The 17,386-nt window shown below is 55.9% G+C and overlaps 1 protein-coding gene across 1 annotated transcript; it reads right to left on the minus strand.

Moving 5' to 3' along the window:
- Positions 1-878: 878 nt before the first annotated feature.
- MMRN2 (multimerin 2) lies at positions 879-16,304 on the minus strand. Its single transcript, XM_007458362.1, has 7 exons — positions 16,147-16,304; positions 7,366-7,494; positions 7,172-7,278; positions 6,992-7,072; positions 6,080-6,244; positions 4,112-5,893; positions 879-1,264 (listed from the first exon to the last, which is right to left on the minus strand). Exons 1-7 carry the CDS (start codon positions 16,302-16,304, stop codon positions 879-881), a joined length of 2,808 nt encoding a protein of 935 aa, XP_007458424.1.
- Positions 16,305-17,386: the final 1,082 nt, after the last annotated feature.

Below are 17,386 nucleotides of genomic sequence, written 5' to 3' on the forward strand. Positions count from 1 at the left end.
TTGCTCTGCAAACCAGGCAGAGATCTGAAGCACTTCACTTTATTCCAGAGTGGATAATTGTTGAGGGAGATTTTTACAGTCTTCCTTCTCTTCCCTCAGCTCCCTTCCTGGTTAGAAATGCTAATAAGAACTAGGGTGGTCATAAGCTATTGGAGGAAGCAAAAAAGGTGAAGGCTATACACATTTTAGTTCGTGTTTGGCATGTCTTGGCCTTCACCCTGCATGAGGCAAGGAGAAAAAGAAGTAAAATTGAAGTTACAGATAAATTCAAGGAAGGACTGAAACTAAGGAAAAGATACTAAGTTTGTTTCGCTTGGTTAGCTCAACCAGGTCTTTGTCTCCATTTTTGACTGGCAGATACCAAAACAGGTTGGTTTTCTCCTACTGCCCTGCAGTGCGTGGAGACTGGCTTCCAGTATTGGCCAAAATGTCACTTCCATTTAAACATATTCTTTCTAGGAAAGAAAGATTTTCTAGCATAAGATGAAGGAGAAGAGGAAGCAGGAGAAAGGTTTAAAGTGTTACATGGGAGTTTCCAACCACAGGAGGAGCAAAACACCAAAGAAGCTATAGAACACAGGGTGCGGCCAAGAGCTGGAATCCAAGCCATGCCGCCTCGGAAGGCACGCCAGCCCAAGGTTCACATGTCCCCGGAACAAGTCCTGCATGGAGAGAAGCATTCCAGTCCTTCTTATCGTTAAGAAACAGCCAGACCCAGTGCGTCTAGAGGGAGGTCACAAATACCACGTTGTCTTTGCAGAAGGTTTCCAGGGAAGAGCTAGACCAACTGCATGGTCTCCAGACCAACCCTGGCCTGAGCCCCAGGCCAAGGTGAGCTGGATAAGTCCACAATGTCTGGTCAGAGCTGTACCTGGTACTCAGGTCTTGAATATCAGGAAGCCCCCGAATGCTGTGCCTGGAGGGCTTCTCTTCATTATTGATCCCTGGGTTAGCTCAAACCATACTCTCTCACCCTTTTGCAGCTCAGCCATGGCAAAGGTCGTTGCTGGGCTCCCACCCCTCTGCTCCTCGGTGGTATAGACAGGGGTCCGACGGTGACCTCCAAACACCAGCTGCCCTGTGCCTGGCCCTGGGCCGAATTCAATGCTCACTGCAAATAGATAGACCCCACGCTCAGAGGCTCGAAAATAGCCATGTTCAGGGAGGTAGCTGCTGCCGATGTTGATGTAAGTAGTGTTGAACTTCACTGTCTGCAGAGCATCTGTCCCTTCTGAAAAGCTGGCGTAGAAGGCCACAGGGGAGCCTGGAATGCAGGAGGAAAGTGTTAGTGGCTCAGCACCTCACTCCCTCGGGTGGAAAATTATACCTGCCTTCCTCGCCTTCTTAACATTAGAAATAGGTCCCATTTCTAGATAACCCAGATATTGCTGATAGCAATGTATCTTGGGAGCTAACTGGCCAATTCTCAATATTTCACTAGTTGAGAGAAAGGAAAATACAAGTCTGTTGTCTCTACTGGTGTACATTTTAACAAAGCACTTTCTTGTTTGATCCTTCTTTCCAACATCCTTGAGAGATAAGTACCCTGATTGAGGAGACTTTGAGTCTTGCATGGTTAACTTGCATCCAAGGCTAGATGGCTTATCAGTGGCAGGCTGGGACTGGAACCCAGGTCTCTGACTCCCAGATTCCTGCCACCTGCTAGGGATCTTGAGATACCAGGGGAAAGAGAGAAGATTACCTATCTGCAAAGTAGTAATGCTAACCCTGGTGAGATAATTAAGGAATGAAGGGTAGCTCCTACTGGATGTTTAGCACAGGACCCTAGAGAGAGAAGGAAAAAGCAGGTGGGACCAGGGAAGAAAAGTCTTTTCAAGCTGGTCATTTTAATGTTTTCAAAATGTTGCTCAGAGCCCTGGGATTACAGAGGGGGAAACAGGCCCAGAAAGGGAAAGCTTGCCCCAGACGACACACATGACCAAGCTGGGAGCTGTGGATCTCCTGACCTCTGGTACTCTTCCCACTTGAAGCACTTTAGCCAATCTAAGGAGGATGAAACAGAGAACACAGGTGAGCGGCCCGCCAGGCCCACGCACAGGCCTGGAGCGAGAGAAGACGCCTGGCCAGGAGATGGGATGGGAAGGCTGAGTCCTGCTGGGCTCCGGCCACGACCCTGGCCTCGGCACTGATGAGGTCATGTTCCTCACGTGCTCCCTCGTTGCTCCCTCAAGCTGTGGGCTCTCTGTGCACCCCTCACACACCCCTCTCTGTTGAGACCAAGCTCCCCACTTCTCAGGGGATGAAACCAAGGCCTAAAAGAGGAGCAATTTGCATAGCAGTGAGTGACCTAGGTCCCAGAACTAGAGCCCCCGCTCTTTGGCTCCCGGTCCAACAGCATCCTCATGAATGACAAAATTTTGCTTTTCTCTAGTTCTGGAAGATTTTCTGAGAATTAGTTCAGAATAGTTGGGATTCCCATCTGTGTGAGAAATACTGGCTCTGCAGTTACCCCAGCACCCAGGAGGTGGCGCGCTCACCCCGCCGAAGCAAGGTCGGCCTAGCGTGCCCTCTGTGGAGCGCCATGGCCAGCCAGTGGCCCGACGTGCTCCTTGGTGGAAGGGTTGTGCTTCACTGATTTGCCAGCAGGCGGACTGAGTGGTCTTCCCTGCAGGGCATGGAGTCAAGCCCTTTGGCCTTCCCATAAGACAAATAAGGGGGGATTTTTACTTTTAAGGAAAAAAAATTTTTTAAGTAACAATATTGCAGTGGTAAACCCAGATACCTAAACTATCAGGCAGTTGAGGCCTTGCACCACTCACAAGGGAGAAAAAGATGTAAGAGTGTTAGGCAGATACAGCCTCAGCCCTGAAAATGCTGGAGAAATGGGAAAACATTGACTGGTTTCTACTAAACGTTAAGCCTTGTGCTAGGTTTTTGGTAAATGTATCTGCTAGTCTTCATGACAACCCTTTGATGAAGGTAGTGGTTTTCCATTTTACAGAGGAAGAAATTGAGACACGTAAGTGGTGCTAGAGCCTGTGCTATGTGCACTGCTCCCAGGGAGACACTGGCCTGCAGGGCCATAGTGAGGAGTGAGTGGGAGCAGGGCAGGCTTGCGGTGGGATCCTCAGCAAGGCCTCAGACTGCCCACGTGCCAGGCTACACGAGGATATAGACGGCCCAGATGGCGGCCTTGTACTTTAGCCCCAGGTCTGGGTGAGGAGGCGGCCGTAGCTCCAAGGCCAGCCTCTCTGGGTAGGGTAGAGTCACTTGAGGCACAGAGCGTAGGGGTCCACTTTTCAGGGCCATACTCAGGGAGGGGCTGGGAAGGCTAGCTGCTCATCCCTTCAGCCTCAGAGGCAGCTTCCCAGGGCCCTGCAGGGGCCAGTCAAGGGCCTTTCACAGGCGAAGAGCCAGCTCCCTAGAGACAGCCAGACTGGGTTCCTCTGTGCCGCTTACTAGATGTGTGAGCAGGACAGTTGCCTGACTAACCCTGTTTCAGGTAAGATGGCAGCAGTGATAACGCGTCATTGAGCTGTTGTGATAATTCAACGTGGCAAAGCCCAAGAAAGGCATTGTGGGGGACCTGGCTCAGAGCAGCAGCATACGGGTCCACTATGTTAGCAGAACGAGCTCCTTTTGGGGCCCGTGGCTTTCCTCTATATTCACCTCTTGTGGGGTGCTGCCCATGGCAGAGGACACCAGGCCCTATCCACACACTCACTTGTATACAGGGGAAAGCTTAAAGAAACATGGGGGGTGAAGCGGGGTCAGGTGAAGAGCTGAGCTGGAGGGATTTGAGGGTGTCGTTATGGAGGAAAGAGAGGCATCCCCCCTCCCTGCTCTACAGTTAAGAGTGGTGGGCAACCACTGGTGTATGTATGAGCCTCAAGCATCTCCGTGCTGGGGCTCTGCCTGCGCGTTGACAGTTCAGTCATGTGACTTCTACCTCCTAATACTCCAGGTGGCTTAAGGGGCCCCTCCTTAGTCCTAAATAGAAGATGGGTTAAGGGCAAAGCCAGTCCTGAGTAGTGGTGACTGATGGCCATCCTGCTGTCTTTCACCCCGGCCCCCTCTGAGGCAGAAGCGCTGTTGGCAGAGAGCACAGTCTTAGACTCCCCCAGCCTCCTTCCCAGGCTGGGCAACTCACCTGCGTCCCAGAGCGCCGGCCCTTTGACATGCACATCCTCCAAAGACTCCACTTGCTTCTGTTCCCTCCTCCTGGGAGCTTCCAGACCTTTCTGCTGCTTCTTCCCTTTCCTGCTCAGTATGGCCTGCAGCTTCCCCAGGTCCAAGCTGACATTGGCTACCAAGAGTTCTTGAAAGTTCCCAAAGAGGCTGTGGAAGAGGCGCTGGTGCCGCTGCAAGCCGTGCTCGGTGGTGGAGAGCTCCCCGCGAAGGCCCTCGAGGGAGCTGTTGAAGGAGGAGGCCCAGGAAGCCTCGCAGCACTGGCCCACGCGCTCCATGTGGGAGCTCAGGCGCTGGAGCTCCTGTGCTAGCCCAGCCAGATCTGGCCCGCCGGCCGCCGCTGGCGATGCGTCCCGATTGGGCTCCAGGCGCTCGGCCTGCCCGCTGGTCCCCGAGGCCCGTTCCAGGGCTGTCACCCGGGCCGCCAGCGCGTCCCAGCCAAGGGCCTGCTCCTGCAGCCCGCTGGCCGCGTCCAGCAGGGCGGTGCGGATCTGCTCGTAGCGCAGGGGCAGCGGGCCGGGCGCCTCCTCGGACATGTCTTCCATCACCTCCTCCCCGAAGAAGGCGGCCAGCACGGCCTCGTGCCGCAGCGCGTCCTCCAGCAGGGCCGCGAAGGAGCCGTGCAGCCGGCGGATCTCGCGTCGCATCTCAGCCTCGGCGGCCCGCAGCGCACTCACCTCGCTGCCCAGCGTGCGCAGCTGACTCCGGAGCCGCGCCGCGTCGGCCCGCGCCCTCTCGGCCGCCGCCTGGTGCGCATCCACCGCCAGCGACAGGGCAGCCACCCTGCTGCTCAGGGCCTGCAGGGAGGAGCCCTCCTGCTGGCGCCGCTCGTCCAGGCTCACCTGGGTCTCTTCCAGGGCACGCGTGGTGTCCCGCTGGCCCTCCCGGATGACATCCAGGTCAAAGTAGAGTTTCTGGCAGTTGCAGTCCTTGGCGTACTTGATGAGGTCCGCGTGGCCGCCCTGCAGGTGCTGGAGGGTGAGGTTGAGCTCCAGGAGCTGCCGCTCCATGTCCTCCTTGTTCTCCTCCATGATCAGTGACTTTTCCATCAGCATCACCCGCAGCTCACGCAGCGCTGTGTGGTTCACCTGAAGCTCCTGCACCTGCCGCTCTACCTTGCTGATCTGTTCGTAGGTGTCATCGGATTCCAAATACAGCTCCTTGATCTCATCCACGTGCTGGGCGAGGGTGGCCTTCATGTCTGCGAGGGTGCTCTGTAACTTCTCTTCCCTGTGGGCAGTGGTCACATGCAGTGCAGAGAGGTTCCTCTGCAGCTGACCCAGCCTGGCCTGCAGGCTCTCTGGTTCCGGCCTCGCTGCTGCCCCTGCTGCCACCAGGACCAGGCTGCCATTGACCCCCGGGGACTCCTGGGCCTTAAGGAGCTTCTTAAGCTTGGTGTTCACATCCGCCTGGACCTCCAGGAGGGACTGGTGCAGGGACAGGTGCTGGGCATGCAGGTGGGCCTCCACATCCTGCCGTAGCTGGCCCACCCTCTGGCTGTTCTCCTGGACCTTGGTCTCAAATTTGGCACCAAGATCCTGGAAGTCAGCTCTGGCCACAGAGCTCTCCTGGACGCTCTTGAGGTCCTGTCGGTTGGCCTCCACATCAAGAGATAAGTTTCTTATGGCCTGGGAGAGGCTGTGCAGGCTTTGGTTGAAGCTTCTCCACATGGGGCTGAGATGTCCTTGCAGGAAGGTGTTGATGTGGGGCAGTAGCACTTGCTCCAAGGATCTGCCGGGAAACTCTACAAGAGATGCACGTGTTTACACAACCCCTTCGGGAGCAGACAGCCTCCCCAGGGGGCGACTGAGGAGTCGGGGGTGGGGTGGGGCGGGGGGTGCTCTGAGGTATGGGCCTTCCTGCTTCCCCTCCCACTCATCCCCTGGGATGTGACTGGGCTCTTCCTCAGCCCATGGAACCTGCCACTCACCAAGTTCTGTCTGATTTGCCTCAGTTATTGCCACTGTGAGGTTGCTTGCCAGGGCCTTCCATAGGCCTGGGAGGCTGTCTGCCACCTGGTGAATGTCGTTCTGGAGATCTCCCAGCCGGCGTTCCTGCTGCTCCACCATGTCGCTGATGTCTGCATCCCAGTGGCCTGAATACACATGAGACATAAGTGTCTAACTTCCCAGGCCTGGGCAGAACATGAGGTGCAGAGAGGAAATTTGGGGATTGAAACAGGGAGCTGTGTCCTGATGTCCTCTGAGCAGGAGCTTAGAAGCCTTTAACTCCAGAAGGGCAAATGCATGGCAAGTGAGCCCTCACCCTGCCCCCTAAACCCACAGCAGACATGACTAATCCACCGTGGCACACTTTCCTCCTCAGTCACGGGGGGCACGGCTTCTCGACATCATTCTAGTCAGCCCTTGTCAGTAGACAGGAGTTCACCACATGATGAAACTTACTCCCCATCCCAACTATGGCCCGGCCTTGAAAGCCTCACCAATGGTGTCACTTGGTGGTTCTGCTGTGCTGATCATCACCAGGGACAGCATGACTTCCTGGCCCTGGTTAGGGGGGCTGTGGGGAGGCTTCTCCCAGGACATGGGAGCTTATGCAGTTCAGGGGGCAAGGAGGGTGCCGGGTGAAGCTGTCCTTCCCAGAAAATGGGGTCAAGGGAAAGGGTGCGTGTGCTCGGCCAGCAGGCAAGTCACTGAGGGCCCTGGAACCTGGCTGCCTTGGTGTGGGGGCAGGGTGACACAGGGCCACAGAGGGACCCCTGCTGATTCTGGGGACATAGCTTCCCTGAAATGGCACTGCCCTATCAGAGGAGAAGAGCCCTGGGCACATGGGTTCTTTCTTCCCGCCTGTCCGTCCTGTGCCTTCCAGGAAAGCAGCATACCAGGTTCAAAGTCAACTGGCCCATCCCAAGGCTCCTGGAGGCTATCACCTGGATCTTCAGGCTCAGGGATCGCCCTGGGATCTGCAGAGAAGCATCAGATGTTGACACCAGAGGTCAGAGGGGCTGCATGACCTCTGGGGTCAGAGGTCAAGGGGGAAGGGGGATCACAGGGAACCCTACCGTGGTGCTGGCAGTCGGGTCCCACAAAGCCCGGGCAGCACCTCCACGCCACGGAGGCCAGCACCTTCTGCTTGACCTGGTACACCGGCTTGTGGGCCACGCGGTACCTGCGGGAAGACGGCTGGCTCAGCGACTCTAGGGTGAACCGGCACAGGGCCTGGATGAATAGCCCACCCTGCTGCACCCCGACTCACATGACTTTCACTTTCTGGCAGTCCGGAGCCCCGTGTGGACATGGCTGCTGTGAGTGGACTAGGAATTTCTCTGTTTTGCAAGCAGCTACGAAGGTGACCAGCCTGGATTTCTGGTAGGGACACCAGTTACTGGAAAAAACAAGCCAGAAGAGAGGGGGCTGCTGAGCCACACCCAGGCCCCCCACTTCTAGAGGTCAGCAGGGAGCCAGTGCTAAGCACCACCCCCTCCACCGTCCCCGCCTCTCTGCCCTACCCAGTCTGGGGGATTCTGGAATCCATTAGCCTGAGAAGGGAGTGCTCTGCATTATTCATTCCTCTGCTCCAGAGCAAAAGCTCCACAGATCCCGCCTGCAAGGGCACCTGCTCCATGGCCTTCCAGGAAGGACCCCTCACTCCTGGGTCAGCACAGAGAGGCTCAGGAGCACCCCCCCACGACCAAATCACAGAGTTACCACCAGAGTCAGGAAGGGATCTCTCTGTTTCTCCTGGTGCCAGGGAGGCAGCATGGTGCTGCTGGGGCTAGAGAGTCCTGGGTTCGAATCCTTCACAGTTTCTGGTTGTGTGACCTCAAGCGAGGCACTTAGGGAGTTTTCGTTTCCCATCTACACGATGGAGATCATAATAGTCTCCTCCAAGTGGGCAAAAGAGTATCAAGTCCCTGTGGCTCTTCCCAAGTGCCCAGTGAACACTGCTGTCCTGCCCGCTCTGGCGGCCCTGGCAGCCTGCCCCATTCCCATTACCACCCACATCCTTCCTCACCGGAGACCCGGCTGAGGGGAGGGCGCCTGCTCTGGTTGTGCCCCATTATGGCCATTGTGGAAATGGACTTTCAAACAGTTGTAGGGGAAGGCAGCCAGGCCGAGCAGTTCCTTCTGTGGAACCCACACTGAGGTTGTAACTAGTGGTGTGGGGGGTCACACTCGGCATCCTGAACACGCGGGAGGTCACCCTGCCTCCTGTGCCCTCCACCAGCGTGTGCTGCCGTGCATCCAGAGTGGAGGGCTGCTCACTGCTGGCAGAACCCCAGCTCACAGATCTGGTGGCAGAGCTGATGCACTCAGCAACAGGTCAGAGGGCCCTTCCCCACGCAGTCAGCTCTCGCAGCAGAGCTCTCCAGCGTTGCAAGTGGTAATGACCTCCATGGCCCTGTTCGATGTAGCCCCTGGTGAGAGCGGGTGCTGGGCTCCGGCTCAGTGCCAATGTGGAGGCTCAGACCTTCTCTTCAGGGTCCCAAGGGAGAGTGGGTGATCTCAGATGGTGTGATAGGTGCTAGGACCTGGGGAGACTTTGGGGAGGAGGGGATGATTAGGCTGCATCTTACGTGGAGGGAATGAGGTGAAGCACAGGGAGCTGTGACAGAGGTATGTGGCCCCACTGAGTTGCGGAGGCTGGGAGCAGGGAAAGGGCTGCCAAGGAGAGGCGATGGGGGTAAGGAGAAGCCAGACCATGGAGGGCTTGAGTGCCCCCTGAGGACAGGGCTCCATCCTGAAGGCATGGGGAGCCGTGGAGGAGCTTAAGCAGGGAGGTGACATGAAAGAGCCACCCCGGTTCCTGGGTACGGAAAGGATGGGAGGGGGCAAGATGTAGGTGGTGGTGTCAGGGGTCTAGGTGGGAGATAATGGCAGCGTGGACTGACGACCATGATGGTGGATTTCAGGAGAAAGGACCACGTTTGTGAGATGTTGGGAGGCGATGTTCAGGGCCCTTGGTGATTGAGTGGCTCTCAGGCTGCGATTTAATTCTCTGAAGTTGATCTCTGCCCCGGGCCCACCAGGTACCATCACACAGGGATACTGCTGGGGAGGGCAGTGGGGTAAGTTGAGGGGGATTGAGTGACTGTATCTATTTTGAGTGCTGAGACCACGCAGCCTGCCTTCCCACTTGGCTCCCAGAAGCCTGGCAGCTGGCCTTTACCCTCTTGGCAGCAGACTGAAAAAGCTTCTCAGAAAAATGACGCCACTCGAGGGGAAAGACTTAAAGACACTGACACCAGGGGTTCCCCCCAATGAACTAGCCCAGCAGAGCATCCTATAACAAAACAGATCACCCATCCACGCAGCTTCCAATCAGCTTCCCAGCCTCTCTACTCTGAAGCGGGCAGACATCCAAGAATGACCCCTGAGGAAAATCTCTTATAAAAGTGGGAGGTCAAAACGAGCAAATGTAAGAAAATCAACTTGAAGAAAACCAAGACTGCAGGGAGAAAAGAACTTCCTCCCAGATTTGCATTAATATTCCCAGACTGATAAGAGCACTTACTGCATTCCAGAAACAAGAAAAGGAAGCCACTTTAAAAATCGGGGCAGAACACTGAGAGAACAAAAAAGAACCCTTGGAAATTAAAACTATAATGGTAGAAATGCAAAAGAAATTTAATAGAAAAGTTAAAGGGTAAAGTTAAAGAAATTTCCCTAAAAGAAGAGGAAACAGAGATGGAAAATAGGACAGAAAAGATCAGAAAAATAGAGGACCAGTGTTGGGAATCCAACATCCAAACAGTAGGAGTTCCAGAAAGAGAGAACAGAGGGAGGGAATCACTGATGAAAACAACCAAATGAATAGTCCAGAAGAGAAGGACGTGGAATTTCAGATTCAAAGGGCCCACCAGTTACCCACAATACAATGAAAATAAACGCACAGCAAAGCACATCGTTGTGAAATTTTGGAACTCTGGGAATGAGAATGATTCTACACTTTCCAGAGAAAAAAATCAAGCCCCTCCCCACCACACACACACACACACACACACACACACACACACACACACACACACACACACTTGGGAATCCAACATCCAAACAGTAGGAGTTCCAGAAAGAGAGAACAGAGGGAGGGAATCACTGATGAAAACAACCAAATGAATAGTCCAGAAGAGAAGGACGTGGAATTTCAGATTCAAAGGGCCCACCAGTTACCCACAATACAATGAAAATAAACGCACAGCAAAGCACATCGTTGTGAAATTTTGGAACTCTGGGAATGAGAATGATTCTACACTTTCCAGAGAAAAAAATCAAGCCCCTCCCCACCACACACACACACACACACACACACACACACACACACACACACACACACACACACACACACACATCAGTAAATAGAATAGCCTTGAACCTCTCAACAGCAGTACCAGACACTAAAACATAGTGGAGAATCACCTTCAAAATACTGAAGGAAAATTATTTCCAATTTAGAATCCTATACCCAGCCTAACTATCAATTTAAGGAGCACAAAATTATTAAGACGTTTTCAACAAGCCAGACTGATTTCAAAGCATTTCCCTCCCCAGGACCCTCATCAGGGAACTACTAGAGCAGTGGTTTGCAATCTTGCCATCAAACCTTCACATCAGAAGCGTCCTGTGGCACTTTAAAAATATGAGCCTACAGGCCCCACCCCAGGCCAGTTAAAGGAGATTCTCTGGGATTAAGGCCTGGTCTTCTGCATTTTAACGCTCTCTGGGTCATTCTAAGGCATAGCCCAGGATTGAGGACCGCTGTGCCAGAAATGTTCCACCAAAACAGAGAGAACACCAAGAAACAGGAAATCATGGCATCAGGAAACAAGAGTTCCAGCACAGAAACGAGGTAAAGGGAGACCCTAGGACAATGACAGGCAGGGGGTTAGTGAGCAATGGTCCAGCCTGGAGCACAGCTGGAGGCTCTGAGAGAGGCATCTCCAAGAAGACACAGGTGGTCAAACACCTGACAGGAATGAAGGTGGAGAGCAGATGTGGACAACTGGCTGAGAGTTTGGAATTGAACGGTGACAAAAACACAGAAAACTAAGCAAAAGGAAAAAAACTAAAACAAAGACAATTGTTTATTTCAGGGAAAACCAAACGTGTGCGGGGAGGAAAAAGGATGCATAGGCTTTCCAGGACATACAGACTCTGAACATCTACTCAATTTGGCCATTGTAGCAGGAAAGCTGATACTGACAGGATGTAAATAATGGGCATGGCTGCGTTCTAATAAAACTTTATTTACAAAACAGGTGGTGAGCCAAATTTGGCCCACTATGCCAGAGTTTTCCAAGCCCTGCTTATGTGTGTGTATAACTAATAAAAACGAAACTTAAAAATAAAATGATTTCTATCTGGAAGAGAAAATGCAGATGAACAGGTAAGAACATTTTGGAAGACAACGAGTGAGGAGTTCCTCATCTAACTGTTATGACTGACTCTAATGCCAAGGAATGAAAACGGTGGGACGTGAATTCCCCGGTGGTTCCAGTGGTTAAGACTCTGTGCTTTCGATGCCAAGGGTGCGGGTTCAATCCCTGGTCTGGGAACTAAGATCCCACAAGCTGTGCGGGTGTGGCCAAAAAAATTAAATCAATCCAGAAAACAGTGGGACGTTGGCACAAGATTTGTCAAGTCAGTCAGTGGGGACAGAGACCCGGAAGAGACCCGTACATCCCTGAGGGACTAGTAAATGGTAAAAGGGACATGTGAAAATCAGGATGGAAGCAAAGGATGGGCACTCAACACAGAAACGGGACTGTGAAGGTGCTGGGCCCAGAGGTTAGGGCCGGGGGGCAAGGTGGCCACCTGCACAGACTGTTTCAAGGATCAGTGACTGCAGCCCGCACCTCTCCCTGGGCCCCATGGAAATTCCTGGAACATGCTCAGACCTAGAGAGTAGTATCTCTGTAAACCAGTTGTTCTCAACGGGGCCTGTGTTGGGAGGAGAGGGGATTCGCCCCAGGTGTATTTGGCAATGTCAATAGTGCAAGGCTGAGAAACACCCGCTGTAAGCTAAGTTCTGCTCCTCACGTGCCCTCTGAATGGCTGCAGAGGGTCCAGGAGGCCTGTACCCTGGGAGCACCAGGTCTGGGCCAGCCTGCAGGGAGTGACCGGGACTTTCCACCTCGGGTTCCTAGAACTGGAAGCGGTGCTGCCCACCCTTCCTGCCCAGGAACTTTCTCTCCTGATCTGCCCAAACCTCAGGCTCCAGCAGCCGCTGTTCTCCCTGCCCACGCTCCCCTCCCTTGGCACAGTACAGGCTGCTGGCCCAGAAGCCCTGGGAACATTCCTGACCTTTGCTTTGGTTTCCTCCGGCTCTTGGCAGTTTCTCGCTGGTCCACTGAGCCCCCGGCCCAGCTCGCTGAAGTGCCCCATTGTTCTCACTGCCTCCTGGCCTCGGGCCCTGGCCCTCTTGGCACTCTCATCTCCCAGTGGTCTACTGAGAGGCAGGTGCCAGCCTAGAAATGAGTGTGAGGGTCTCCAGCCTGCTTTGGGCCTGTCCTGGGCCTCTGATATGGCCTCTGATGCCCTCCTGCCCGGGCAGGAAAGAGTCTGCTGCCCCCCTTGGAGCTTCTAATAGGAACTGGGAGGCCTGGGCTCTCCTTCCTTCCCTGTCCCTGGACTCAGGGTGACCTTGAGCAAGGCCCTTCCTCCAGCCCTGGAAGTGTGGAGCAGACTCCCACTCCCAGCCCCTCCATGGGGAGAGGCTATAAGGAAGGCAGAGAAAGCCTCCGGCAGGGAAAGGACTGTTAGCCTGAGCCTCCTGAATTATAAATGTGCTGCTGCTATGGCCCATTGGGACACTTAAGTGCCTCTTAACCAGCCAGTAAAACGTACCTCCGACTGCCCTTTAAGTCTTTCTGTGGAAGGAAGTTGTGTTCTTAGCATGCTGGCTCTCTGAGGTCCTGGATGCGGCTGTGATTGAGATGACTCCATGGGAGAAGTTTGCCGGGCTTGGTCTCTGAGCCACAGAGGAGCCCAAGGCCCACTTGGTGTCCATCCCTGAGCATAGCTCACGCCACTGGGGCTCTTCCCTGTTAGTGCTCAGGGCCCTGTGCCTTGGAGAACAGATACAGGTGCAGGAGGTACAGCTTGGCCCGGAGACCAGCGGTCTGGGCTCCACTCTGCTCCTGTGTGACCTCCAGAGACATGCGTGACTCCTCTGGGCCACAAGCTCCCAGCTGCAAAAGTTGCAAATGCTCCTTGTGGAGACACTGATGCTGGTGACCGGGGCCAGCTGGGCTGCTGGGAGGAGCGGCTCCTACACTCCCATCCCTCTTAGGGGAGACAGAACTGAGGACACCTGGGATTTGCAGCCCAGCTGATGTGGGCCTGACCCATCACTTAGGAGCTGTGGGGCCCCTGGTGGCGACCCCACCCCTCTGAGCCTCACAACATGTAAAGTGGAGAGAACAGGGGCGACCTTGCAGTACTGTCACAACAATGTGGAGATGGGGCACCTTGCCTGGGTCTTAGCTCAGTCCCCTCAGCAGGCTCAGTCCTGCCTGGGAAGCGCTCATGTGCCTGAGGAACCCACATCCTAACCTCCTGCTCTCCCCACCCCCACGAAAGCCTGGGATCAAAGAAAGAGCCTCTTCCCCACAAAGTCCAAATACCCACGTCGCTGGCTCACTGGGCCCAGCCCCACAGGCTCCTGGGTGACCTAGGAAGCACCAACCATGTCCCTCCTCCATCCTGAGACCTGGCATCCAGCACCACATTGTTTTGTTCGAGCTTCTCCTTTCAAAGGGTCTTTTTTTTTTCTTTTAAATTTTTAAATTTTTATTTATTTGGTTGCGCCGGGTCTTAGGTGGGGCTCGCAGGCTCCTTAGTTGCGGCACACAAACTCTTAGCTGCGGCACGCATGCGGGATCTAGTTCCCTGACCAGGGATCGAACCCAGGCGCCCTACGTTGGGAGCACAGAGTCTTAGACACTGTGCCACCAGGGAAGTCCACAAGGCATCTTATCTGGGTCTGTGTCCAGGGCCTACCCTGGCCCCCAGGCCCTGGATACAGGTATGAGGGGCAAATGCAGGGCAGGGCCCGCCAGGCTCGTGGCAGGTGGCATGGGTGGTGTGGTGCCCCTGCTTGGCTGTGGAGAGCCTGTTTGCCTCCCCTTCCCCATAGCAGGAGCAGGGCTGGGGCTGCGTTTCCGCCTCTCCCCTCACAGGAACACGGGAAGCAATCAGCCTGAGGAAGCCGCGCGGCGCTTCCTTCCTTTCTCACCAGACCCTCCGGAGGCCTCGACAACCTGGGCTTGACATGTGGGGCCTGCAGCTTCTGGGTTGTAGGCAGGAGACCAGCAGGCCTGATGGGACCCCCTGGAGGTTCCTGGGACCAGGGCTTGGGACTCCTGCCTGGGCGTTCCCAGGCCAGGGTACACTTGCACACACACCTGCACACACTGAGGCCACCAGGCCATGGCTGAGTGACCCCCTCAGGCCTTGAGCAGTCCGGAGACCCACCCTCCCTGGGGCTAATGGAATGCAGTCTCTCCCCGCAGCCCCGGGGTGGGAGTGGGGGAGAAAGAGAAGCATCTCCTACCTCCTGCCCAGCCGCTTGGGGCCCTCATACTCCCTTTCATCAGAGGGAGGCCGGCCACCCAGAGACAGGGGCTTGGAGTTGGGGGTTTTGGGGAGGGAAGGCTGGATCCTTGGTCCTGAAATCAGAGCTGGGTGACTGGGTTCCCCCACCAAGAGCCATGTGCACCTCCCAGCTCTGAGCAGAGCTGGGAACGGCGCAGGAAAGGGGGTCTCTCCAGGCCCAACTTCTCCCCTCTCCACCCACATGGCCCGCCCCTCCTTCACCTAGCGGCAGTGCACACTCGCCTGCTCTCACCCTCCTGCCTCTCCCTGGTCAGACCCGCTTTCGGGTAAGTGTCTAACAAACGTCTAACATTCACCTTGAAGTGTCAGAGCTGTATGAGAACTGTCCCAGGAAGGTTTGGGCCAGGCCCACGTGACGGTGAATCTCGGCCAGCCAGACGGGAGACTCTGGGTGACTGTAAATTGGTCCCTCTTACCCTCCAAATCCTTATAGATGCCCTCAACCAAGTCTGGTTTGGGCGGGGAGGGGGAGGGGGGGAATAGGCACCCCTGGGACTGGGACCAGAGTATGATCTCTAGAGTCAGACTCAGATCCCGGTTCTAGCTCTCCTCGGCTGTGTGACCTTAGCCAGCTGCTTAGCCTCTCTGAGCCCCAGGCTCCTCTGTAACCGGGGCTGTAAGGAGGATTGAGATAACACTTGGCAAGATGCCTAGCCCAGAGGTGGGTCCGATAAATGGCACCTGCTGCTCTGACTGAGGGGGACCCTGAGGAGGGACCCACATTCCCAGCACCTTATCAGCAGGAGGATCCCTGGCCCTAGACACATAAAAAGGCTGGAAAAGGGTGTCCTGGTCTAGTCATAACACCATTCCACCCATTTCCAGAGGGCTGCTGAAGCAGAGCTCGCTGGATGCCACAGCCTCCTTTTTGTTCTTGAAATAGAGCAGGGCACCCTGTCTGCTCACTGCTCGACTGTTAGGGCCAGGATGAGGGCCCATGCCAGTCCCCCTGGGCACTCAGATCCAAATCCAGTCCCCAGGAGCATCTGTCTTCTATGGCTTAGGCCAGGCCAGCCTCAACCGGGCTCAGCTTTCAGGACTGACTTACTTCGAAGAATAGGAGGCACTCCCAGGTCAGCTAGAAACTTCCAGAACCCCAGCCCCTCAGCACCCCAGTGGTCAATGGCATAGAGTGCTCCCGCCCTGTCCAACCTCCAGGCCCATTCCCTGCCATGGGTAGGCGGGGAACTTCCTGTGGTCCTTAGGCTGGGCCCTGGGGTACCCAGTCCAGGCCGGCTGGGGGTGGCCTCCTAAAGGGGAGCCTGCCGCCTAGCACCTCATTCAGCCTCACAGCTGGTCCAGCAGGTAGATAGTATGAGCCCATTTCACGTATGGGTAACTGAAGTCCAGAGAGTCCCTGCTTTGGCTGAGCTGGGACTCAGATCCTCTACCACTTCCTCCCCCAGGTCCAGGCCCTCCTTACCGTCTGACGGGGTCCCTGTCCTCAGCCTCTGCCCTCCAGACCCCAGGTGGCCTGGGGCTGTGTGGATCGGAGAACCTGGTACTGGGGACCTGGGCCCAGGCCCCCAGCAGCCCCCAGCCCAGGGGCCCCCCGACGCTGAGCAGCAGTGTCAGGATCATCTTGGCTTGGGGCGGACTCAGCCTCTGCGGGTGACTCCAGACACTGCCAGCGCTGGTGACGCTGTCTTCACGGTAAGTCTCAGAAGGAAAAGAAAAGCACGGGGACAACAAAGAGAGGAAGTGGCCTGGGCCGGCCCACCCGGTGAGTCTCGTCCGGCCCCCCTCACCCTCGGCCTGGTCCCCACAGGGGCAGCCAACAACGCAGGCCAGTTCCTGTGTGCCCCGGGAGGACTCGGGTCTGGGACACTGGGGGTGTGGGAGACACGGGGGGAGGTGGCCCCACCAAGCATGTCCCCATGGGAATCAGGAGAACCGCACCAGCACAGAGGTGGGGCAGCAGGAAGCGGTCGGATCAGTCTCAGGGAACCTGCTGCCCATCCATGCTGGTGGCCAGGAAGTGGGGGGCACTCGTGCCTACTCAGCATCTCTCACCACTGGGCAGTGGGAGCCAGCAGACGGGTGGAGGCTCAGAAGGACAAAGGAGCTGTCCTAGGGTCTCACAGTCTGTAGCTGGGGCCAGGGCCTGCGTCAGCTCTTTGTGGCTCAGCTCCTCCACCTGGCCTTGCCCAAGCCCCAGGATGGGGGCATCCATGGTGCTGGTGAGAAGTTGGGTAGCCCGGGCCAGTCTGGGAGGTTGGCTACTCTTGCCTGACAGACCTGCTTGGTCCTGACCCCTGCCCTGCCTGGGACGCTGGTAACAGAGGCACCTCCCCTCTCTGTGCCTGCCCCCCCTCTGTGACCCCTCTCTGCCCCAGATGTACACAGATACAACAGCCCCAGGCCTGGGAGCACCCAGTCAAGGCTGCCCCTGTGGGTGCGCAGGGCGGCAAATGAATGAAGGACAGTGATGGATAAGGATGTGTCCGGCCCTCTATGGCCCCTCCAGGGAGGGCAGGGGACAGGAGGGGAGGGTTGAGCCAGCAGGGGCTCGGGGACCCTGGGAGAAGGGGGCGGCGAGCCTGCTTCCTCCCTCCCTCCTTCCCTGCCCCCACCCCCGGGCTGGCTGGGCTCCCATCAGCCGCCGCTGCATCATCAATATTTCATTGGCGGCCATAAGAGGCAGCAGTAGGGACAGCGGCTGC

The sequence above is a fragment of the Lipotes vexillifer genome, unplaced genomic scaffold, assembly GCF_000442215.2.
Source record: "Lipotes vexillifer unplaced genomic scaffold, Lipotes_vexillifer_v1.1 scaffold437, whole genome shotgun sequence".
NCBI lineage: Eukaryota > Metazoa > Chordata > Mammalia > Artiodactyla > Lipotidae > Lipotes > Lipotes vexillifer.